Source organism: Panicum virgatum, chromosome 3K (genome assembly GCF_016808335.1).
Source record: "Panicum virgatum strain AP13 chromosome 3K, P.virgatum_v5, whole genome shotgun sequence".
Taxonomy (NCBI): domain Eukaryota; kingdom Viridiplantae; phylum Streptophyta; class Magnoliopsida; order Poales; family Poaceae; genus Panicum; species Panicum virgatum.
Genome location: NC_053138.1, coordinates 25058358 through 25082337, shown reverse-complemented (window position 1 = coordinate 25082337; position 23980 = coordinate 25058358). Strand labels below are relative to the sequence as shown.

At 50.6% G+C, this 23980-nt stretch overlaps 4 protein-coding genes and 1 long non-coding RNA gene across 8 annotated transcripts; 2 read left to right on the top strand and 3 right to left on the bottom strand.

Moving 5' to 3' along the window:
• Nucleotides 1–3397: 3397 nt before the first annotated feature.
• Nucleotides 3398–8557, bottom strand: LOC120698605 (potassium channel AKT2-like). Of its 2 annotated transcripts, none has more exons than XM_039982297.1 (8): nt 8062–8557; nt 7669–7887; nt 6116–6332; nt 5668–5985; nt 5000–5557; nt 4727–4903; nt 3908–4604; nt 3398–3789 (listed from the first exon to the last, which is right to left on the bottom strand). In XM_039982297.1, exons 1-8 carry the CDS (start codon nt 8277–8279, stop codon nt 3623–3625), a joined length of 2571 nt encoding a protein of 856 aa, XP_039838231.1. In that variant the 5' UTR covers nt 8280–8557; the 3' UTR covers nt 3398–3622. The 2 variants fall into 2 exon arrangements, with proteins under 2 accessions (XP_039838231.1, XP_039838230.1); XM_039982296.1 differs by having other exon boundaries at nt 4727–4909; nt 8062–8556.
• A 964-nt stretch (nt 8558–9521) lies between these two features.
• On the bottom strand, nt 9522–12386 carry LOC120698604. 3 transcript variants are annotated; one of them, XM_039982295.1, is made up of 3 exons: nt 11868–12386; nt 9803–11678; nt 9522–9722 (listed from the first exon to the last, which is right to left on the bottom strand). In XM_039982295.1, exons 1-2 carry the CDS (start codon nt 12263–12265, stop codon nt 11054–11056), a joined length of 1023 nt encoding a protein of 340 aa, XP_039838229.1. In that variant the 5' UTR covers nt 12266–12386; the 3' UTR covers nt 9522–9722; nt 9803–11053. The 3 variants fall into 3 exon arrangements, with proteins under 3 accessions (XP_039838229.1, XP_039838227.1, XP_039838228.1); XM_039982293.1 differs by lacking the exon at nt 11868–12386 and having other exon boundaries at nt 9803–11761; XM_039982294.1 differs by lacking the exon at nt 9522–9722 and having other exon boundaries at nt 9741–11678.
• A 3526-nt stretch (nt 12387–15912) lies between these two features.
• On the top strand, nt 15913–18210 carry LOC120698603. Its single transcript, XM_039982292.1, has 2 exons — nt 15913–16430; nt 16620–18210. Exons 1-2 carry the CDS (start codon nt 16033–16035, stop codon nt 17242–17244), a joined length of 1023 nt encoding a protein of 340 aa, XP_039838226.1. The 5' UTR covers nt 15913–16032; the 3' UTR covers nt 17245–18210.
• Nucleotides 18211–18263: 53 nt separating this feature from the next.
• On the top strand, nt 18264–18776 carry LOC120698601. Its single transcript, XR_005684925.1, has 2 exons — nt 18264–18495; nt 18576–18776. It is a non-coding gene; the product is annotated as an uncharacterized LOC120698601 (long non-coding RNA).
• A 1803-nt stretch (nt 18777–20579) lies between these two features.
• LOC120698600 (patellin-3-like) lies at nt 20580–23660 on the bottom strand. Its single transcript, XM_039982291.1, has 4 exons — nt 22135–23660; nt 21595–21719; nt 21369–21510; nt 20580–21278 (listed from the first exon to the last, which is right to left on the bottom strand). Exons 1-4 carry the CDS (start codon nt 23473–23475, stop codon nt 21018–21020), a joined length of 1869 nt encoding a protein of 622 aa, XP_039838225.1. The 5' UTR covers nt 23476–23660; the 3' UTR covers nt 20580–21017.
• Between the last annotated feature and the right edge of the window lie 320 nt (nt 23661–23980).

Below are 23980 nucleotides of genomic sequence, written 5' to 3'. Positions count from 1 at the left end.
TTTTTTAAAGTTTGTACTTGTAATAATATTTTAGAACTGGTTTGTAATCATTTTATGCCTGTGTTGCAAAACTTGTGGTTGTAATATCTCTGGACTCGCCTTCGTGCGGGGTATGCTTGTTCGATCCGAGAACCGGTGGTTGTATCGGGACGTTACCCGACAGACCAAGAATTGTTCCGTTTGAAGTGCGTTTGAGCTAGTGTTGCCTTTATGGTGATGCCCTGCGCACTTGAGCCGGGATAATTCAGGTGGTTCTGCCACACCGGCGACCTAGGGTCCTCCCCTGTTTTGCCCCGTCGGGGGTAGAAGATGGGGGGACTTTGCCCAAAACCCCCTCCTCTTTATTCAATTTAATTAAGAAACCTTCCACCTTGTGGCCTTTTTACAAATAAAGCCCCAACCTTTATTATATTTGCAAACGAACCACCCCACTGTATAAACTTATTTATAAATAAACCCCTGACCATTTTTAGAATAACCCAAATAGTTTCTAAAATACAAACCAAGCCCCTACCCCTATTTAGACCCTAAATACCCTATTGACCTATCATTCCATGCGCCAAAAGACCTCGGATCTACCCAAAACTTTACCACGCCTCTCATAACATAATTTTGTCCATGCCACAAGGAAACCGCCCGAAAACATTACTCCGAACTCTGTACCTTAATCATTTCCGATTCGAGCTCAACGATAAAACTTTTATTTCTTTTTCTTGATTGTGTGTTTGTTTGTACGTGTCGTAGACCACGGTGTGAACGAAGGGGGGGCCCGTTAACGAGCAGTACTGCGAGCCCGTGAACGAGGACCAGTTCCGCGACCCCGAGCCCGAAGGACAAGACCTCCCCGAAGGCTACGAAGACGGCAAGTTCAATCACATCCTTTGATGCATGTTTTTGTCCTAGTTTTTATAAACACAACCTTTTGCCCTGTATTACAAAATTTGCATATGTTTTGCTTGCATGAAAACACGGTTGGATAGCCACCCCTTGTTCTGTGATAACCATTCCTTGACCACCTAGATTAATGTCTGATTTTGCCTAGACGTTAATCGATACTAGAATGCTTAGGACCTGCTACTTTATACAACTTGTTTTATAAAGAAAAGGTGTGTGTGTGGGAAGGGATAAAAGTGGATTTTCGAAAGGTGAGTCTAGACGGGATGGATGGCATTTCAGTGTGATTTGCTGTTTGGTGTGCTCGTGCCAATGTGGCAGGGCAAGGAAGGGAGATATCCATCTTGTCACCCCTAAGGACCGAGTTGGTGTTACATCTCACCTAACTCCACTTTCGTGCAAACCACTCGACCGTTGTATGGGCAACGGCTTAGCATAAATCCCACTAGTTAGTCTGATAGTCATCAGGAGAGCTGAGAGCAACGGGTGACTAAGGAGAGGGGATAAGCCCCGAGTGACTTATGCCCCGGTTAAACCTAGGTGGACGGTCGATGACCCCTTGGTGCATCCGGTGATGGCTAGTCAGGTCTAGCTAAGGTGGGTAATGGCTTTGCTGGGATCTGCACCGACACTAAGGTGATCGTGTTGTGGTACCCCATTTGTGGGTAAAGTTGCACACCTCTGCAGAGTTAAGAATCTATTCAAATAGCCGTGCCCACGGTACTGGGCGAGTTACGGTGTGGTCTCACAACTAGTGCTTACTATGGGATGGGTTGGCGTGAGTTGTTTTGGAAATGTGTCCGGCAGTTGTGCCGTGTGCTACGGCAGACGAGGAGTCCGGTAGCAGTCTTAAAATTTGGATCCTGTGAGGATCAACCCTTGGTGTTACCCGGTATAAGAAAAATGATTTTTAAAAAAATGTTTTCTTTCAAACGAACCCCTGCATAAAATATTGATTTCCGCAAATCGAACCCTAGCCTTATCCTTGATTTACCCTGTGCATTATACTCTGTTTATACCCCCTCCGTGGGTGTGGTTGGACTTGCTGAGCACGTTTGTACTCACCCCATTCTTTATTTTTACAGAAGAAGATCCAGACTTTGTACCTGACGACGTTGAGTAGGGGTACCGTCCTGCACCCAGCCTTGCCTGTGGATTTGGGTCACCCGCAGGAGATACCGCATGGCGTAAGACTCTGATGATTTTCTTTTTATATTTAATATTGTTGCGTGTGTATGGATTATAATCCTCGCGATAGTGGCGCTTCTCTGCTCACTACCGCGTAGAGTTGTACGGTAATGAACCATCTGATGTAATAAATGTGTCATCAGCCTCCTGGGACTGATGTTTGTAACACATTTAAGTTCTCTCTTATGAGGGGGCGCTTCACCTACCCATCTCACGGTCGAGAGCCCAGAAGGTCAGAATGTAATCCTCCCCCATCCTCCGATCCCGCAACCTCCACCTTCCTCCCTCCGCCCCTTCCGGTGACCTGCCTCCCTCCTCTCCTCAATTCCTCAACTTCCAACGCCGCTCGCCCTCTCCCCCAACTCCCTCTCCTAGTCTCCTCCACTGCCGGGGCTGCTCCCGACTCCCCCTCCTCTCCTCCAAATCTCCACCTCCGGCGTTGCTCCCCCTCATCTCCTCCACCTCTGGTGCCGCTTGGCCACTCCACTCCCACTCCACCCAACCGAACTGCCGCCTCCCTCCATCGCGTCGGTTGCCTCCCCTCCGCTTGAGCCTTCCCTCTTCCGGCCCCAACGGCCGGCGCCTCCACAGATCCGAGAGGCTAGCTCCTCCATAGAGCATGGTGGCCAGCGCTTCGACCAGATCTCGGCGGCCGGTACCTCCACAAGACTCCGGCGGTGCCTCCACTGCTCCACCGAGCCTGGGCTGGCCGTGCCAACCGGGCTGGCACATCACAAAAATGGCCTTGTGGGCCCGTGCTTGGGCTGTTGCTGCAGCCGGTGGGCAAGCACGGCCCGGCCCAGTGAACTATAGTGTCGGGCCTAGCCCTGCACGAAGTTGGCCGGGCTTAGTTGGGCCCGAGCCCGGGCTAGGGCCAAGCTTGGCTGACCGTTTGGACATCTATAGTTTAGACACTCAAGCGAGCATCTTGGAGGTTACTTAGCTGACCCTGCATAACTACTAGAGAGAGAAAAGGTGGAGTACATTTTGCAGAACTGTGGCGGCCGCTAGAGAGAGCACAGGGCTAGGCTACAGTAATCTCCAGCGAAGGAGCTCGAGCAGAGTGGTTCCAACTCAAGTTGATGCAGGGCTTCTGTGGATCCAAAGATTGATGTGGCCGGTGGCGTCCGCGGCAATTGCAAGGGCAATGCCACTGCAGAGATCGGCTGGTGGACACCGTCAAATACTAGCCGATCTTCAGTACGTAGCTCTCTGCCATATGACACGGTCGATGTGCGAGAAATCACTGGGACGGTTAATATTGGTGAGACTGAGAATGAGAACCCACCTCGATGGGTTTGCACACTGCACAGGGTTGGATTTGCATTTTGAATGCATATATTTTTTTTTCCTCCACCGTTGCTGTGTTCTACAACACTCCTCGATCACGTCCCCTGAATCCGTGCCATAATTGCTCAAAAAAAAAAAAGAATCCGTGCCATAGAGCGAGGTGACTCGGTTATTCAACTCACTCCTGGATTGGATGCACATCTACCTTGAGTGACACACTACTAGTGAAACACACCCGAATCTACAGATGCTACGACGACGCGGGCACCGGTTCCATGGCTGCCAGCCGCCTCAGATCCTCTTCGGTGACCACGAACAGCTTGTCGTTGTCCCTGATCACGTCGACGGAGTCGACCTCCGCTCCTTCGTCGTTCACGATCGGCGCCTTCTCCGCGTGGACGACCTTCAGCTTCTCGCCTGAAGAAAATGGAAAGAAAGCACCAAGAAAGAACGAACGAGCATGGCTCAGTTTAGTACTGCAACGTGTTTGCCGCTGCAACCCGAATTGAAATGAGCTGCGGTTTTCTGGGCGTACGGATGATGGCTCTGAGCTCTTCCATCGTGCCGGGCAGGTGGATCAGCTTGCCGGCGTCCGAGCTCTGGGTTCTGGCGAACGGGTGGCCCTTGTATATGCTCACGCGAGGGCGAGGCCAGCGGGCGCTGTCCGGCGGGCTTGCGCTCGGGAACCTGCCCTGGCGGCTGTGCCCCGACGACGAGCCTTCGCCGTTCACCGGGACAACCGCTGGCGGGTTGAGGATGGTGATCTGGTGGCCGAGCTCCCGCTTCCGCAGGAGCTCGCGCAGCTCGACCGGCGACATCGTCAGCCGCGCGCCGCCGGGGCCGGAGCCGCCGCCGTCGTCGAGGCCGGCCTTGTCGACGCTGGCCCCGTTCATGATCAGGAACCTGGCCGCGTCGGCGTGGCCCTCGGCCACCGCGGCGCGCAGCGCGGTGGCGCCGTCGTGGTCCTCCGCGTCCGCGTCCACGCCGAGCCTGAGCAGCTCCCGGAGCGCGCCGACGTCGTTGCGGCGCGCCGCGAGGCACAGGACGTCGCCGCCGGCGCGCGGGCTCGACACGCGCGCGAAGTGGTAGAGGATGTTGGAGATCCTGTGGTGCCCCGCCGCGACGGCGTGCCACAGCGCCGTGCCGCCCTGCGCGTCCCGGATGTTGACGTTGCAGCCGTGCTTGAGGAGCACCAGCACGCAGTCCTCGTACCCCTTGGCCGCCGCGATGTGCTGCCGCGCGTGGCGTCGTCGGCGAGAACAGAGCAGCCCAAAAAAATCAGTAACGATGCATCGGGAGCATGATTGAAATTGCTCCGATTTTGTGTCCTTCCATGTGTTCAGTTACCACTTACCAGTGCTGTCCTGCCCTTGGCGTCGCCGACGTCGGCGTCCTTCCCGGCCCTGAGGAGGTCCTCGAGCAAGGCGCTGTTCCCCATCGCGGCGACCGTGAGCACATTACTAGCATCGCCCTGCGGCTCGCCAGTGTTCTCTCCCAGCAAGTCCTCGACCTTCATGCCATGCATCTCGACCTGATGCTGCAAGACATTAATTAATTTCGAGGCAAGCGTTTCAGTCGCTGATCACCAGAAGAGACATGTGATGTGAGACGATTGGTAATAGCCGACCTTGAGGAAGTTGTTGATGATGACGACGCTGTCCTCGGGCCTGGTCTGCATGGCCTCCTTGAGCGTGGCCTGCTTGAGGCGCAGCAGCTGGCTGAGCGTCCTGGTCCGGAACGTGAAGCCCTGTGCGCGGTCGCTCAGCGCGCTGGCCTCGCCGAAGATGTCCCGCGCCCCCAGCGTGGCCTGCACCCGCTCGTCGGCGCCGTCGAGCCGCACGGCCTCCACCTCGCCGGAGACGACGACGTACACGTCCTCGGGCGCCTCGTCCTGCACGATCACGTCCTCCCGCGGCGGGATGTACTCGGGCTTCATCTTGGTGACGAGGCAGAGGAGCCCCTCCCTGGAGACGCCCCTGAAGAGGTAGACGTCCCTGACGACTGGGAGGAAGAGCTGCTCGCAGATGCTCTTGTAGATGGACTTGGGCAGCTGGTCCATGAGCTGCTGCTGGTTCAGGCTATCGGCCCTGAACTTGAGGCACATGTAGGCCAGGATCTGCTGCTTGAGCCGCGGCGGCAGGCGGTTCCGGCCCACGAAGTTGGACGCCGCCCTGACGCTGTTCCTCTGCGGCGTCGATCATCCGAGCCAATCAGCAAGTGCTCCTCATCGATCGTGTCATCATCTAATAATCTAGTAGTAATTCGCATGGGAGGGAGTTGGTTGGTGGTGCTCACGAACTCCATGGTGCGGCGGGTGCCCTCGACGACGAGGTTGGTCATGTTGCCGATGAGGTAGGCGGTGAGGCCGAGGTTGAAGAGCATGTAGAGGATGTTGAAGACCATCTCGACGGTGTTCTCGGCGTGGAGGTCGCCGTAGCCGACGGTGGTCATGGTGGTGATGGACCAGTAGATGGAGGAGATGTAGCGGATCCGCAGGCTGGCCTGCCGGAAGTTGGGGATCGCCGCGCCGATCCACGTCTTGTCCCGGTCCGGGTACCGGTCGGCGATCAGGTAGTAGAGGCAGCCGGCGCAGTGCACCAAGAACAGCGTCACCTGCGCAGGCCAGAGCAAGACGACGATGCTTCATAGTTCAGCCACCGGAATCGCTGGTGGGTGTGTGTGTGTGTGTGTGTGTGTGTGTGTGTGTGTGCGCGCGCGCGCGCGTGTGTGTGTGGTTACCGACCGCGACGAGGCGCGCGCAGCGGACCCAGAAGTAGCTGAAGCGGATGTCCTTCTCGAGCCTGGTGAAGAACTGCTTGACCTTGCGGAGCCGCCAGAGGCGGAGCACGCCGAGCAGGCTGTAGGCGGCTCCCTCCCGGACCTCGCCGGTGATGAGGTAGGCCAGGCCCTGGAACGGGATCGTCGACGCCACGTCCATGATGAAGAACGTCGACAGGTACCTGCGCAAGCAAAAAATGAATGATTCGGAAGAGGAACAACAACCAATATTCAATCAAGGCCCGTTTTTTCTCCTTATCACGGCCCGTTTTTTTTTTAGGGATACGGCCCGGTTTAGTTTGGGTCGCCTGCACTCTGGAGTAAGGCCCATTGGACTAGAAAGTTGGGTTCTGGGTTTGTATCTTTTATTTATTATTTTTTTTACCAAACGTGCAGTGTGGATTATTTAATGGCTTGGCTTGATACCAGGTATACGGTAATATGCATCAGATTTTTTTCTGTGGCAAATTTGAAGCGATTTTTCTCTAAAAAACATATTTGCTTTTCTTCCAAAAATATCTTCAGAATAAAAGCATTTCACGGCTCATGGGCCCCATGCTTCTATCGGCGAAATCTGCAGGTACAGTACTAGCAGTAGCCTGCTGCTAGCACGTACGTCCAGAATATCGAATCGGTGATACAGGACACAAGAGTACAAACGTTACCTACCTCAATTTGATGACGAAATGGTCCATTTGACCTGCACACACATCTCACGTCACTCTACTGACTCGGTACTGTGCTCGCGTTCGCTCTACAACCACCAGCTAGGCAGCTAGCGACAGCGAGAGGCAAAAACTTCACGGATCAATAATAATGCGGTTTTGTTTTGGGTCCCATGCATGTGCTCTGGAATTCTTTGCAGGTAATATTCTCTTTTTTGCAGTAGTCCCCGCTGCATTATGGTTGTTCATGACCTACATGTCATCAAGTGGTTTTCTAGATGCTTTCTTCTAGACTAAAAATGTGGCCTCGTGTGCTTCCCGAAATCTCTCTGCTAGCATTCTGTCACCTTCGAGATGGAATCTGAAACGAATTAAGCTGCGTCTCTAATACTGTGCGTGTATATGGCCGGCGTCAGCTATGAGCCTACGACTCGTTAGCCGTCGCTTGCACGTCCCCATCAGGCTCTGAATGTTCAAAGGTCGGAAACAATTTTCTTTTCACTAAGAAGAGGTAGATAATGATCAGAATGGAAATTGGACGGCTCATCTAATGAATCTCCAACAGCACCCAGAAACAACCGACCACCCTTGCCATTTTCCGACGGGTCGATGGCTCGGTGCACCTAAAAGTAAGAGAAAGGCGGGGCCGACGATGCCGATGCAAGAGGTCGAAGCTGCATGATCGTCCATCCTAGAGTCCGAGACGCCTCTCGTCATCGTAGACGGCTCGTAAACTTTTTGTTTTTTTTTCCTCTCACAATTGGCATGCGCCCGATCGACAAAAGCTCAATAGCTGCTGCATGCGAAGCTGCGATGCGCGAGGCAAGCTAGAGCAAGGGCGTGGTACTGGTACCTGAGGGCAATCTTCTTCCTGTCGCGGACGAGCAGCTGGGTCCTGGGGTCGATGTAGGCGACGAAGAAGGTGAGCACGATGTCGACGGCGAAGAAGAGGTCGACGACGATGTCCGCCACCTCCAGGCCGCCCTTGGGGGACGCGTTCATGAACGCCACCTCGAACGGGTACACCCACGCCGAGTACGCCACCAGGACCACCATGAACGTCTCCCAGCACCTGGCGATCGACGGCCGCCCAAATCCCATGGCGGCGGCACGGATGTCAAATATAATTGCCCGTCAAGAAGATGGCATGGTATGGCTAGCAAGGATGCAAGATCATATACTATCTGTGGCTATGAGCTTTATTAAAGTTAAACATTGCATGCATCGGATGAACAGCATCAGTCACCTGTATCTGGAGTCGAGCGGCGAGATGACCCACTTGTCGGAGCCGGCATGGAGCTGGCTGTGGCCGGAGGGCCCGCCGAGCGGCGGCAGGATGACCTTGGATAGGTTCCGGAGGTTGAAGGAGCCCGAGCCCCAGCCGGAGCTGCTGCCGGAGCCCGAGCCAGCAGAGCCGCCGGCGCTGCTCGCGCTCGCGCTCTCAAAGCCCGAGCTGACCTTCATCGCGCTGCCAATACAATCTACCTTCCCAGCAGCCTATCCTACCGGCCGGCCGGGGATCGGAGACAGAGAAGGAGAAATACGGGGCCGGCCGGGCCGGCCAGGAAAAGGCGAAACGAAAGCGAGAATCAGATCAGATCAGTGGCGAGGCATCGTCGAAATAATGAGACCGAGCATCGCATCGACGCATCAATAATGGAGGAGGGCTGGAGGAGGAGGACAGTGACCAGTGGGCGTGGGCGGGCGCAGCTGCACAACCGCGACCGCGAGCTGCAGACCTGCAGGGCCGCTGCGGATTTGTACGCAGCCGATCGGGGCCGCGCTGTCGGTAGGAGGCCGGTAGGTGTGGCTGAGAATCCGCCGCGATTTTCAGACACTGTTACGTGAGCTCGCTCGATCGGTGTAGCCTCTCTGAATTCTGATCACTGCGAAGTAAAGGCCGCGTGTTTACATGGAGTGGAATGTTCGTCAATGTGGACGTGTGCCTGGGGGTTCCATGCGTGCAGACCCCTACGCCCTACCTGTCTGCCCCCGGCGCCAAGCGTGCCATGCCCGCGCCACCGCGTCACCCGCGTGCTGTGGGCGCTCATCAGATCAGGTCCTTTTTGGGTTCGAAGCGTTTGCGCCTCGGAATTGATCACTGAACGGCACCGACAGTAGTGGGACAGTGGGGACGATGGATGTGGGAGAGCCTGCTGTGCTGTGCGCAAATGCAGCTTCGCTTCTCCATCCATGTTTATCACGATCCTTAAGATCCTATCGCGCCACAGTTGGATTGTTAGCCTTAGCCCTAGCCGATCAAAACTTTTTTTTTTGCACGAACTTCAGGTGCACTAGCTATACATATCCTGCGCTTTTCCTGCTTAATTAGGTAACCCGTCGTCGTCACCAGGGCATATATAACTCTAGCTCGGTGGCTTTCTGCTAATATGTGGGGGGAAAATTCTGCTTGACAAGCCATTTTAATCTGCGGTTGTCGGAGTGATAAAAAAAAAGAGATTTGACACGCGCGATTTGACTTTGAAACGGCGGAACGGGACAGAGATGACCCGACGTTTGCCAAGATTTTTAAAACATGCATGCTAGATTGCTAGCAGCAGGCTTCGGTACTGGGAAGCTCCATCATCCGCTGGCCACACAAGTGACGAGTGCCACTAGCTGCAGGGGCGAAGCTAGAGCGAATCTGTGGGGGGTGCACCATTGCACTATTTTTACCGTAAGCATGATGATATATTGACATGCAGCTATGGTTGAAACAATATATCATAGCTATATGGCATAATTACCAAACATTTGATATCAATAGCTCAACATAGATAGGGTAATAAATATGAATAAGTGATAGTATTATCTACCATTTAACAAAATGAAGTGATATTGATCATGCCATTTGATAAATCCATAATCATAACCAAAATATATGATCCGACTCCAAAATCCCGGTCCCTAAATAAAAGAGAACAAACAAGTTAAGTTGTAGCTAAGAAATTATAGAATTGTCCATTGAAAATATATGCGTTGCATACCTTTCATTTCAGATATCATATTTGCGATCTTTTCCTTCCATGTTCATAAAACGTCGAACCACAGCCTCATTGGTAACTTTCTTCAGTATTTCTTTCTCCACATAGCAAATAAGCCTATTACTCAAGTGCTCATCGCCCATGCGATTAGCTAAGCAAGTCTTCACAATCTTCATGGCATGAAAACATCTCTCTACCGTTGCAGTAGCGATAGGCAATACTAGCACAAGCTTCAAGAGCCAATAAACAAATGTATAACGATGGTGCTTCTTTGACTGCACCATTTTCTGGGAAAGCTCACCAATAGTATTTAAGTTGGAGAATCTACCATCTTCTCGTACATCAGCAATATAAAGGCACAATTGGTGTCTAAGCTCCCTCAAATCATCAAAGCTAAAATCATCAGGATATAGTTCTGCTAATCTCATCAAATTATCCACATCAAAATCAGCAAATGAATCTCTTGGATTGAATGCAGCCGAGCAAACAAGCAATTCAGAGCTTGTCTCATTAAAACGACTATCAAGCTCTTGGACTAGCCAATCAATAACTTCATTAAAGCAATCCACTTCATAGTGATGCTTATTTGTAATTCCAGATTTTTTCCTAGGTTGTTGGGGATCAATGTATGTATCTTCCATTTGCAATGTACCAATATCATGCATGGCACAAAACTCATTCACTTCATCTAACAATTTACCCCACTCATCTCTTCTAAGGCTAATCAAATGGTGTCTAGTTGATCTTACACATCCAATGGCATTCACAATGTCTTGGTCCTTGCGTTGCAATGATAAAGACAAAGTGTTTGTGGCTGCTAATGTAGTTAACATGAGATGCAAATAAAAGACAAAGTCAAAAGATTGAAAATAGACTAGAAGATTTGATGCTTGATCTCTATTTCTCCAATCCTTGTCATCTTTTTCCACAACTTTTAGCACCTGAACTACTGTAGGAAACATGCTGACCAAACTTTTAAAAGTTTTATAATGCGAGCTCCAACGAGTATCTCCGGGTCTTTGAAGGCATTGCTCTTGATTTAACCCTGTCCCCGTCTCAAGTTGCCCACAACCCAAGGCCTTCCTCACTTGTTCATGATTTATATCTCTAATCATATCCCTTCTCTTTGCTGAACCACCCACCACATTTAACAACATTGAAATCCGAGTTAAAAAATTGCTTATGCCCTTATGTTTTCTCACGGTTGCCACAATGATAAAATTCCAAGAAATTCCCTTTATTGTTGGAGTTTTTTTACTCATCATGACCACGAAAAGGCAATCCTTGCTTCAGCAATAGCCTAGCAGTATCAATTGATCCATTCAACCGTGTAAAATAAGCCCTCTTAGCTTTTTCACAGTGGTGATTCCAAGCAACATCTATGTGTTGCTCCCTCCTTAACAAATCATCACACTTCTTCATTGCAACAAAGTGCAGGCCACCAACATCACCAACATGTAGTCGTAGCCTATCTTTCCTGTGATAACCATTCCAACCATTAACAACAAATGCTTCATATCCTGCATCTTTCTTTTCTCTAAACAAGAAACAATAAAAGCAGTATGCTCTACCCTTGGACTCACTATACTCAAGCCAACTTCCAAACTCATCAAACCATTCCGGAATAAATCTTCTTGGCTTGTCTCCAATATATGAAACAGGAAAGTTGCATGTGCGAGGCTGACAAGGCCCGTTCTCTAAGTATTTTCTTCTCACCTTCTCTCTCTGATTAGGATGATAAGAATCAATTTGTTTCCTTAAGCCCGGATCATATTTAATCTCTTCTTCCCAATTTATATCCTCCACACATAAATTTCGTGGATTGATGCTACTATCTAGCTCTGGTGCTTTTCTTTTAAAATACTTCTCCATGATTTCCCTATCATTTGCAAGAACAATCGGATTTTAGTTGCTTGCTGTCATGACCGAGAAAAAAGAAACCCTAGATTAAAATGTAACATGCTGCTCCTAAACCTATAGGAGTAAACAACACAACATAGGAATTATCCAAACTCAATTTGGGGACAAAATTAGCGAGAAAAGATGAGGGATTAAAGTTCTTGCTTACTCCCAAATGCGCCCTTTGACCCCTGTCCTTGCAGACGCTGGGCGGCCGGGCGATGCCTTGCCTGCTGCTGCGTGCTGCAGTGCTGCTTGCGGGCTTGCCTTGCGGCCGTGCGGCTTGCGTGCCCTGCGCCTGCGTCGAGGTCGCCGCACCGCGTCGCGTGTCGGCCAAGCGCGCGAGCGCGGCAGGCGAAAAGACGAGCGCGGCTGGCGAAAAGGAAAGCACCAGAAGAACTGAAGAAAGACGCCAATCTGCAAGCGCAAGAACAGAGCAAGATACGTCCTTCCGTATTCTGCCCAGTTTCCTTCGAGAAGCATTCTTCCTGCTTTTTTTGGTGGGCTTTGGGCCTTGCTGTCTGCGCCTTGGCCTGTGGCTGAAAGCTCATTGACTAATTGGTCCATGGGGGGGTGCCTGCTTGTGGCCCACGGGGGGTGCACTAACGGTGAAACTTTGCTGCTAACAAGCTTTTTCAATTTTTGCCTGGGTGCCTAGGCAACCACGGTGTCTAACTGAGCTTCGCCCCTGACTAGCTGTGGTAGTGTGGTGTGGTATATGCCCTGTTGGATGGTACGCGCGAATTATTGGCGTCGCATCAGGTGGTGCGCTCTTGATCTTGTCCGAGAACATGTTACGCCAAGTCACTGCCTCCGCCTGTACAACAAGCCAATTCACTGGTAGTGCCACCTCCACGAGGACCATGTCAACACACATAATTGATATGATTATGTTCCGCCTAGGTAGGAAGATAACAAATAATCATATAGTCCACTGACCAAGTCTAAAAGCCCATTCAGATCACCAACAGCTTTAAGAAGAAGTAGCCATTCAGATCACCAACAGCTTACATAATGGTAATCTGAGACAAATCTTTGATTATTTTAGCCACCTTCCCTAGGCCCCATCTAACAGCAACAAGCTTGCAAAGTCATTACCCGAAACTATTTCCGTAAAAATCAAAATGCTCAGATCGAACTGGAAAAATTATTTATTTTTTTAAAAAAAGTATTCCGAGAATATAGAAAGATTGTTTGTCTAGCAAACCATAAAAAAGAATTATTACGTACTAATAAAGAGTTATGGTTGAACAAAAACTGTTCCAAACCAAGAAAAATGTTTCAAAAATTTTGGATAGTTGTTCCACCAGCATGTCGTTGAAAATTTGTTCTAAAAAAAACCAATGATCTATCTAGTAGAATAAAAAGGTTGTCTCATACCAAAATTTATATATATTATACGGCCCGTGTAACTGAACCCACGATTCCTTTTCCTTCTGGTAGTCCGGTCCAACACGGCCTGCGTAACCAAGAAAGACCTTAGGTTGATTTCAGCCCAATATCATACGGCCTGTGTAACTGAACCCACGATTTTTCTTCTGTACTCCTACATGGGCCGCTAAGCTGTGGTCAACTCAGGCCCAGAAACAAACGACAGAAAGCAACATTGGCTGTTCCATTCCATGGAGGTCGTCGAAAGGTGCATGTTTCGTAATTTCGCGACTCACTCACAAGCAGATCTTCACTGCTGAAACTCTACTGGCGACTCCAATGACGGAGCTTGACCTTGAATTTTAGACAAATGAGGGGGGCACTCTTTTGATACAGTAATGGACAGTAGCCATTTTACTATTCACGTAGTGGAAATTTTCATTGGCCGGGGGGGCCAAGCCCCCCTTGGCCCAATGAAGCTCCGCCCTTGGGCGACTCACAGGATTACAGGGAAGTTCTTCACTGCAAAATCTTTTTCACCAGCGTCCGGCCGGTGATTGGTGAAGCAAGTTTTTTTCAAGAGGGCCGGGGCTATGATCTGCCATGCAGCTGCAACTGCAATGTATCCCCAGCAGCTCATCCGGCGCCTCAGCCATGCAGGACAATGACAGGAAGAGCGCTGCTAATCAAGTAATCAGACCAGCCTCTCGGGAATGGGAGTCAAGTAGTTAACCAAGCTCTGGAGAAGTGGAGATCAAAAAGGGAAAAAAGATGCCATGGAGAAGAGTCTTGTTGTGACCTCGAGACCCAAGGCCTGAATCCCGGAGCTTTTGGTCGGTTTCCCTTTCCCAGGCGGGCAAAGCCGCAGCCGATGCAGCAACCAGCAAGTGGGCCTTCACCTTTCTCTAGCCTCGCCCTTGCCCCTGCCCTTGCGTGGGATGAATCCAAGGTCCGAACGGCCGATTGTTTTACACGCTACTACCACCCAACAACGACTTCAGATCATAGTATTCTTTTTAGTTAGATAAACGAAGTCTTTATCTAGTTTCCCTAGTTGTTTATTGCAGCCTTTCGTTGAACTAAAAAATTAAACGAACGGTGTCTGAACTCTGAAATGGAAGGGATGACTGTACGTGGACTTGATGACTGCCAAAGTGCCAGTATACACACTTGCTCATGCAATTAGCAATTTAGCAGCCTGTTGGGAGAAAAAAAAAGGAGGAATCAGGATTAGGAGCTGTTACCTGTTAGCTTTACCGGTTCCCCAGCCCAAGCATGCCGCGCTTTGGTAGGCATCGCTTTCCTCCTCACTTCCTTTTCACTCAGCTTAGACTCTATTTGGTTCCAAATAAGTCACTTACTTATAAATTAGGTGATTTAAAACTAGTGACTTATAAGTCAGGGGTGTTTGATTGTTAAGTAACTTAAAAGGTGTGGGCCCCACACGAAAAGGGGGACTTATATTAAGTTTGGGTGGAGCTGTTTAAAACTTATAAGTTGAGATGACTTATAAGTTGACAACATATCAGATGTAAACCAACTTCTCTGTACAAATTATGAAAACTTCAATCTGGGCCATCAGATCAACATCCAAGGAGAGGGGCGCAGAGAGGTGGGAGGGGAGATTTACAAAAGTGTGATTACGGATTACCCAATCCAATGGCGGGTCCAGATTGTAAAATTATTCAATCTCCCGTACCCCTTGAATGTTGATCCAATGATTTAGATTGAAATTTTCATAGTTTGCACGGAGATGTTGGTTTGCACCTGATACGTTGCCTTATAAATTAAAATTATTTGGCAAATTAATTTTTTTCACTTTTTAGTTTATAAATAGGTGACTTATTTGGAACGAAACATAACCTTATCATTTTTCGATGTCCTTCTTGTGCCATGTTTTTCCCCCTCCCTGATCGAATGCGCCATATCCCTTTCTCTCATTTTTCCCTTTTCCTCTTGGCGCCTTTCTTCTACTTTGATCAAGTGGTTGATGAAAGCGAGATGCAGAAGGCACGATCGATGAAGAGCTGTTGTTGAAGCTCGGCGGCATGTCTGTCTGACGGCTACGGCTACTGATAGGCATGCAGTGGTGTCAGGAAACGGTCCATTGGGGCTTAAACTTTACCCATAAACCCGTAAACATAAAAAAAAAATCACATCGAATATTAGGACACATACATAGAATATTAAATGAAGTCTATTTATAAATTTTTTTTGTATGGATGGGCTGTAAATCGCGAGACGAATCTAATGAGCATACTTAATCTATGATTTGCAACAATAATGCTACAGTAATCATCCATTAATTATGAATTAATCATAGATTAATTAGCATCATGAGATTCGTCTCGCGATTTACAACCCATCTATGAAAAAGTTTTGTAAATAAATTTCATTTAGTACTTCAAATTAGTAAGATTCCAACACAAAATTTTTACATGTAAAAAACTAAACACGGCTTGCTCAGCCTGTTTCTTTCTACTTTTTTTTCCCCTGTAATCTGGGCGTTCCAATTTCCAAACGGATCCAACGGGCTCCCGCGTGCGCTGCGAGCGAAGCCATCAGACCGATGGCGAGCTTTCTCTGCAACGGTGCCCTGTCGCTGTTGCCTTCACATCCGATCCAAAAGCACTTTGCCCACCACCGCCTTCCATCCCTTCTTTCCATCTATCGCAAGGAGGAAAAACTTGATGTCGCGTCCTCTCAGCTGTGCATGCCTTTTTTTTCAACGGATCAAAGTTGCGTGCAGCTCTGCAAAATTGAGATCAAAAAACGTTCCTGCAGCCGGCGGCTTCATCTGCAGCGGAGTGTACCGTGGGGACTTACTTGGGGACACACCCAGGGGCGAAGCTCAGTTAGACACCGTGGTTGCCTAGGCACCCAGGCAAAAATTGAAAAAGCTTGTTAGCAGCAAAGTTTCACCGTTAGTGCACCCCCCGTGGGCCACAAGCAGGCACCCCCCCATGGACCAATTAGTCAATGAGCTTTCAGCCACAGGCCAAGGCGCAGACAGCAAGGCCCAAAGCCCACCAAAAAAAGCAGGAAGAATGCTTCTCGAAGGAAACTGGGCAGAATACGGAAGGACGTATCTTGCTCTGTTCTTGCGCTTGCAGATTGGCGTCTTTCTTCAGTTCTTCTGGTGCTTTCCTTTTCGCCAGCCGCGCTCGTCTTTTCGCCTGCCGCGCTCGCGCGCTTGGCCGACACGCGACGCGGTGCGGCGACCTCGACGCAGGCGCAGGGCACGCAAGCCGCACGGCCGCAAGGCAAGCCCGCAAGCAGCACTGCAGCACGCAGCAGCAGGCAAGGCATCGCCCGGCCGCCCAGCGTCTGCAAGGACAGGGGTCAAAGGGCGCATTTGGGAGTAAGCAAGAACTTTAATCCCTCATCTTTTCTCGCTAATTTTGTCCCCAAATTGAGTTTGGATAATTCCTATGTTGTGTTGTTTACTCCTATAGGTTTAGGAGCAGCATGTTACATTTTAATCTAGGGTTTCTTTTTTCTCGGTCATGACAGCAAGCAACTAAAATCCGATTGTTCTTGCAAATGATAGGGAAATCATGGAGAAGTATTTTAAAAGAAAAGCACCAGAGCTAGATAGTAGCATCAATCCACGAAATTTATGTGTGGAGGATATAAATTGGGAAGAAGAGATTAAATATGATCCGGGCTTAAGGAAACAAATTGATTCTTATCATCCTAATCAGAGAGAGAAGGTGAGAAGAAAATACTTAGAGAACGGGCCTTGTCAGCCTCGCACATGCAACTTTCCTGTTTCATATATTGGAGACAAGCCAAGAAGATTTATTCCGGAATGGTTTGATGAGTTTGGAAGTTGGCTTGAGTATAGTGAGTCCAAGGGTAGAGCATACTGCTTTTATTGTTTCTTGTTTAGAGAAAAGAAAGATGCAGGATATGAAGCATTTGTTGTTAATGGTTGGAATGGTTATCACAGGAAAGATAGGCTACGACTACATGTTGGTGATGTTGGTGGCCTGCACTTTGTTGCAATGAAGAAGTGTGATGATTTGTTAAGGAGGGAGCAACACATAGATGTTGCTTGGAATCACCACTGTGAAAAAGCTAAGAGGGCTTATTTTACACGGTTGAATGGATCAATTGATACTGCTAGGCTATTGCTGAAGCAAGGATTGCCTTTTCGTGGTCATGATGAGTAAAAAAACTCCAACAATAAAGGGAATTTCTTGGAATTTTATCATTGTGGCAACCGTGAGAAAACATAAGGGCATAAGCAATTTTTTAACTCGGATTTCAATGTTGTTAAATGTGGTGGGTGGTTCAGCAAAGAGAAGGGATATGATTAGAGATATAAATCATGAACAAGTGAGGAAGGCCTTGGGTTGTGGGCAACTTGAGACGGGGACAGGGTTAAATCAAGAGCAATGCCTTCAAAGACCCGGAGATACTCGTTGGAGCTCGCATTATAAAACTTTTAAAAGTTTGGTCAGCATGTTTCCTACAGTAGTTCAGGTGCTAAAAGTTGTGGAAAAAGATGACAAGGATTGGAGAAATAGAGATCAAGCATCAAATCTTCTAGTCTATTTTCAATCTTTTGACTTTGTCTTTTATTTGCATCTCATGTTAACTACATTAGCAGCCACAAACACTTTGTCTTTATCATTGCAACGCAAGGACCAAGACATTGTGAATGCCATTGGATGTGTAAGATCAACTAGACACCATTTGATTAGCCTTAGAAGAGATGAGTGGGGTAAATTGTTAGATGAAGTGAATGAGTTTTGTGCCATGCATGATATTGGTACATTGCAAATGGAAGATACATACATTGATCCCCAACAACCTAGGAAAAAATCTGGAATTACAAATAAGCATCACTATGAAGTGGATTGCTTTAATGAAGTTATTGATTGGCTAGTCCAAGAGCTTGATAGTCGTTTTAATGAGACAAGCTCTGAATTGCTTGTTTGCTCGGCTGCATTCAATCCAAGAGATTCATTTGCTGATTTTGATGTGGATAATTTGATGAGATTAGCAGAACTATATCCTGATGATTTTAGCTTTGATGATTTGAGGGAGCTTAGACACCAATTGTGCCTTTATATTGCTGATGTACGAGAAGATGGTAGATTCTCCAACTTAAATACTATTGGTGAGCTTTCCCAGAAAATGGTGCAGTCAAAGAAACACCATCGTTATACATTTGTTTATTGGCTCTTGAAGCTTGTGCTAGTATTGCCTATCGCTACTGCAACGGTAGAGAGATGTTTTCATGCCATGAAGATTGTGAAGACTTGCTTAGCTAATCGCATGGGCGATGAGCACTTGAGTAATAGGCTTATTTGCTATGTGGAGAAAGAAATACTGAAGAAAGTTACCAATGAGGCTGTGGTTCGACGTTTTATGAACATGGAAGGAAAAGATCGCAAATATGATATCTGAAATGAAAGGTATGCAACGCATATATTTTCAATGGACAATTCTATAATTTCTTAGCTACAACTTAACTTGTTTGTTCTCTTTTATTTAGGGACCGGGATTTTGGAGTCGGATCATATATTTTGGTTATGATTATGGATTTATCAAATGGCATGATCAATATCACTTCATTTTGTTAAATGGTAGATAATACTATCACTTATTCATATTTATTACCCTATCTATGTTGAGCTATTGATATCAAATGTTTGGTAATTATGCCATATAGCTATGATATATTGTTTCAACCATAGCTGCATGTCAATATATCATCATGCTTACGGTAAAAATAGTGCAATGGTGCACCCCCCACAGATTCGCTCTAGCTTCGCCCCTGGACACACCAAACTCACGAAACAGACACGTGGCGTGTGCACGTGGTTACTCGTATCCACCGTGTAATCTCAGGTTTAAGTTTCAGGAGGAATCCAGCAGAGTTCTGGGCCTGCATGCTGATCGGCTGCGCGCATGGCACAAGATGCTACCGGGGTCGCCGAGAGGATCCAAGGGGAGGACCACGGAGAACGTGCCGATTGCCCCTGGCGGGATCACGGAGGAACACCGCGAGGCGCGGCCGCAAAACGCCATCATTTTCCGAGCCCCCGGCCGGCGGCGGACACGACCGCCGCACGGCGCCTGTCCGGCGCCTGACCCGGCCGGCCGGCAGCACACGACGACGGCGGCAGCTAAGAGACGGCGGGCGCTCCACACCCGCACGGTGCAGCAGCAAATTGTATAACGCGAACGGGGTCGTGCGTTTCATCAACTTTTGGATGGTCCCGATCCGGGACGGAAGAAGATGTTACGCTGGTCCAGGGAACGGCGGCGGCGCAGCTGCAGCTTTGCAAAGTTCTGGGGCGGCTGGACCAGCTACTGTGGACCATCCATGCATGCACGATGTTTGCGCATCCATCTCCGCGCCGTTCCCTAAATGGAAGAAGAAGTAGAAGGAAGGGGAGGGTTACGGTGGGCCCCGGAACAGGATTTGGTACAGCATGACACCGCCACGGCTCCTGCCTGCATGAGCCCATTTCCGGATTATTCAGGGCACACATAGATCCATTTTTCACGTACTCCAGTACAAGCTTCTGAACCTTGTCCGTGTCCAGCTTGGACTGGTGAATCTCGCACGAGGAGGCAGTTTCCGCCATCCTGGTGGGCGGTGACATGCGCGCGCTCCCGACCACGGCGTATGCGCGGAGCCAGCCGAGCACGTCGTCAACTGGCACCAATCATGGCCTGCCTTTCCTGGGGGTGGTGCTCTCGCTCCCTCCTCATCTCTGAAAAACCGGGGCAAGGCAACGCTCGCACAGGTTGTCCCCCCGGAGGACCCTTCCCTCGCCTCCATTATTCGTGCGGTGCGGTTACGGGGGGAGGATCCATCATGGCGTCGTGGCCGCGCTGGACATGCGAGCGAATCGATCATGAGCGCGGCGCCCCCTTTTGGTTTTTATGGCCTGATCCAGCCGGCGCAGTCAAACGGGGATCCTCCCCTCTTCCTCCATCCATCCCTCCCTCGCCTCTGCCTCTCTAGAACTCGCAACTCCATCCATCCATGATCCATCTGTCTATCTACAGCTTCCTGGCTTGCTTTGCTGTGCTGTGCTTTTGTACGTAGTTTTGTTTGGTCTTTGGTTCCTTTGCTTTTAGTTGAGTGATGATTGGAATCACAGCCTGGCAGCTAGCATCATGTCCCACCACCTGCCTAAGCATGGCTCTGCGCCCATCATTAGCAGCATAAACACACTCTGGAAGATGCCTGCGGCCTTTCGCCTCGCTAATGATATTACCAGAGAATGTGTTCTTTGGCCTGATTAGGAGCTGCATCTCCGCATCTCGCAGCGCTTTAAGACCGACTCACAGTGCTTCAGTTCCAGCGCTGAACAGCCTTCGCAGCTGATTGCAAAGAGATGGCGTTTTCAACCATGGAAGGGATGGGATGGCGCTTTGTCTGAGACGGCCTACTCAGTCACCATCGGTGGCCAAATGCAAAGCACCAAGGGCAGCGACAAAATGTAATCAGCGCCTCAGCGGAAGAACATGGGGGCGAGTAACATGGCGCCGGCAACGGCAGAGAGGACAATCTGGCTGCCGTGCTTTCTAAAATCAACATGTTGATGGAAGAGAGATTAAAAATGTACAGACAGAGATGTACAGAGCAGCAACTGTTCTTCAGCCCTCAACATCCTCCCCACAGCGACCCCCTCTCGCTTCTCTCCTGACCTCAAGAACAAAGCTCACTTTGGTTTTTCAAGTAAAAACACATACAAATGCGACCCCCAAAACGAAAAAGAACAGCAAGCCAACAAATAATCAAAGAACCGGGACACAAAACGGGCCCTAGAAAGTAGAAACTCTTATTGCCCTCCTCTCCTATCATGCAACATGTTCAAATGGTGGCGGGTATGGACCTGTGGACCTGGGCTGGCGATCAAATTATGTGTAGTGGGGTCACGCACGCGGGCTGGCCGCCGGAGCCAAACAACCCTCCGCCTCAGGCGGATTCGGCGGTGCTCTTCACTTTGAACCGGTACAGCAGCTTCTTCTTCTTTGACGCCGGGTTGTTCACGGTCAGCAACACCTTGCCGGGCTCGTTCACCTTGAAACTCCCCTTCATGATCGGCTCCTCATGGGCGGGCACCTTCCTCGTCTTCTGCACGATCACGGTGTAGCCGCCCTCGGCGTCTGGGGTGAACTCGGCGCCGTAGCTCACCTCCCATCCTAGCACGCGGAGTTCCCACACGACCGTGGAGTTCTACAGAGACGGTGCGTGATAGCATTTAGTTTCATCACATTGTGCGATCTGCAGGAAATTCAGGATTCAGAAACAGGGAGGCGATCAAACCTCAGTAGCTGGAATCTCAATGGTTTCTTTTGATGATGGCTTGACGGTGAGCTCGGTGACAGCATCAGAGGTGGAGAACTCGGTGTCATCCTCTTTGTAGAGGCCACCGAATTGGACAGGCACTTGTTCCGGAGCAATGAATCTGCATCAAATTAGATGCGCATTCTGAATGTATTAGCTCAACAAACATTGATTGATATGAATCCTTGTGTGCAGGACTGCAAACCTGAAGAGTGTCTCCGCGGACTTGCCGGGGCTGCAGAAGACAATCTTGCTCTTGGTACGCTGAGTCAGGAATGGGCTCATCACTTTGTTAGCTGCAAGGTACCACCACGGCACATTGATGAACACCTGCAATCGATCAATGACATCCGACCAAATCAATCTCCCGATTCAGAAAACCATTCACCACCTGACATAGCTGAAATCACAGTAGTCTGACGACAGAAGTATCTGAATGCCATTTTGCAGCAAGGCGAGAAGCAGTGTGCAAAAGAGGGAAACAGGGTGGGCGAAAATGACCCCAGCTTTGCTTGCACCGCCATCTGGGGTTACAGTACTAGATTTCTGAACTTTACTGGACAGAAAGAAGCATGAGAGCATGAAGAATTGAATATCCTATTTTTAACCAAGCATAATAAGAACCATAAATGCGGGCAATTCGCTGATTTTGGACTAGGATTCTAGGATATGATCCCGAATTTTAGACTAGGGAATTTCACTAGATTCGATCAATGAATGTAAAAGAAGAGAGGTTATGCTGTACCTTCTTGGCGACGAACTCGGGGTAGTTGTCCTGGAGCAGGGCGAGGGCCTGGCGGGTGACGGCGCGGTGCTTGCCGAGCATGGGCGGCGAGTTCTTGAGGTCGGTGACCTGCACCATGGAGCAGATGCCGCTGGGCGAGAAGTCGAGCTGCTCCCGGATGCCGCGCTCGAGGAGCTGGATGCGCCACTTGAGGAAGCGCTCCCGCTTCTCCTCGTCGCCGAAGGCCTTCTCGTAGAGCTCCTTGTCCTGGAACTCGCCGTAGACGTTGTAGCAGACGGGGTGGCTCTCGCGGTCGGCGCCGCGGTAGAACACCACCTTCTCCAGCTCCGGCAGGCCGAGGTCGGCGCCCAGGAGCTCGTCGATGCCGAAGCGCTTGCGCCACAGCACCGCCGACTTGAGCATGGCCATGGCCTCCTTCACCTTGAACTCGCGCGCGCGGAGGAACTTGAGCAGCACCGTGTCCGTGCGCTCGTCGTCGCCCACCAGCGGCACGCCCCAGATGAGCTCCTCCTTGGGCTCGGCCGCCGGCGCCTCGGCCTCAGCGGTGGCGGCGGCTGGCTCGGACGCGGCGGGGACCACGGTCTCCTCGATGGCTTCCACCGCCTTGGTGCCTTCCTCCTCGGCCACCACGACGGTCTTCTCCTCCGGCTCCGATGGCTTGGCAGGCTCCTCGGACGCCGCCTCGGCCTTGGGTTCCTCCTCCTCCTTGGCAGGCTCCTCGGCCTTGGGCTCCTTCGCTGGGGCAGCCTCCTCGGCCTTGGGCTCCTCTGGCGCAGGAGCCTCAGCCCTGACCTCCTCGGCCGCAGCTTCTGCGGGCGCCTCCGCCTTGGGCTCCTCGGCCGCAAGCTTGGCCTCCTCCTTGGCGGGCTCTTCGGAGGCCGCCGTCTCAGCCTTGGGCTCCTCGTCCTTGACCGGCGCCGCCTCTTCCTTGGTCGCCTCGTCCTTGGCCGGCGCCGCCTCTTCCTTGGCCGGCTCCTCCTTGGGCGGCGGCGGCGGGGGCAGGTCGAACTCCCCGTTGGCGAGCGCGGCGGCCACGAGCTCCTTGAGCTGCGCGAGCGCGGTGCGCTCCGGGTCGGGCAGGTCGGACACGAGGTTGCTCTCCTCCTTGAACGACCCGGCGCCGTCGATCACCGCGGCCTCGTCGCCCGCGGCCGCCTCCAGGGCCTCCTCCGCCTTCTTCTCCTCCTCCGAGTCCGCCTCCGCGGCCTTCTCCTCGACCGCCTCCACGGCCTTCTCCTCGACCGCCGCCACGGCCGTCTCCTCGGCCGCCGGTGCGGGCTTCTCCTCGGCCGCCGCGGCGGCGGCGGCGGGTGCGGCTTCTTGCTTGGTCTCGTCGGCCATGCCTGGTCGATCAAAGCGATCGAATCGGACGGCGCGTGCGGAAAGGCGACAAAGGCGCAGGGCGGAGTTCGGGGAAATTCGGAGGGAGAGAGAGAAGTGGAGAGAGAGATTTGTAGAGAGAGGGGGAGGTGGCGAAGGCAGAGGCAGAGCAAGCTGTCAGGTGGGCAGAGGAGGAGAACACAGGACACAGCTCTTGCCTTGCTTGCTGTTATGTTTGCTCGAAGCGCGAGCCAGGAGGCGCCTAGGGTGACCGGGGCCGGGGCCCACCTCGTGCATGGATTAGCATGACACTACTACAGTAGCTCCCATTTCTCCAATTCGTTAATACTTTCCAGCTCGTAAAAGCTGACGTCAGAGGCGCCAATCATCTGAAACATGGATCTTACTGCCTTATTATATCTTAGGCTCTTTTTAAAGCACCAACTTAGTTAAGGTTAGACGTGGCATAGCAAAGTAGGAAATGGTATAAACTCTTATAAAGGAAACCAAAATATCGTGTCACCGA

What these genes read in the sequence shown, in the direction of transcription:
- LOC120698605 (XM_039982296.1), bottom strand. Translation starts at nt 8,279, where the DNA reads ATGAAGGTCAGCTCGGGCTTTGAGAGCGCGAGCGCGAGCAGCGCCGGC. An exon ending in CCAAGGGCAGGACAGCACTG is followed by an intron (nt 4,605 to 4,726) that starts GTAAGTGGTAAC and finishes CACGCGCGGCAG; the next exon opens with CACATCGCGGCGGCCAAGGG. An exon ending in AGAGCTCAGAGCCATCATCC is followed by an intron (nt 3,790 to 3,907) that starts GTACGCCCAGAA and finishes CATTTTCTTCAG; the next exon opens with GCGAGAAGCTGAAGGTCGTC.
- LOC120698604 (XM_039982294.1), bottom strand. Translation starts at nt 11,064, where the DNA reads ATGATGAGTAAAAAAACTCCAACAATAAAGGGAATTTCTTGGAATTTT.
- LOC120698603 (XM_039982292.1), top strand. Translation starts at nt 16,033, where the DNA reads ATGGACCAATTAGTCAATGAGCTTTCAGCCACAGGCCAAGGCGCAGAC. An exon ending in GTCAAAGGGCGCATTTGGGA is followed by an intron (nt 16,431 to 16,619) that starts GTAAGCAAGAAC and finishes TGCAAATGATAG; the next exon opens with GGAAATCATGGAGAAGTATT.
- LOC120698600 (XM_039982291.1), bottom strand. Translation starts at nt 23,475, where the DNA reads ATGGCCGACGAGACCAAGCAAGAAGCCGCACCCGCCGCCGCCGCCGCG. An exon ending in CCGAGTTCGTCGCCAAGAAG is followed by an intron (nt 21,720 to 22,134) that starts GTACAGCATAAC and finishes GATCGATTGCAG; the next exon opens with GTGTTCATCAATGTGCCGTG. An exon ending in TCCGCGGAGACACTCTTCAG is followed by an intron (nt 21,511 to 21,594) that starts GTTTGCAGTCCT and finishes AATTTGATGCAG; the next exon opens with ATTCATTGCTCCGGAACAAG.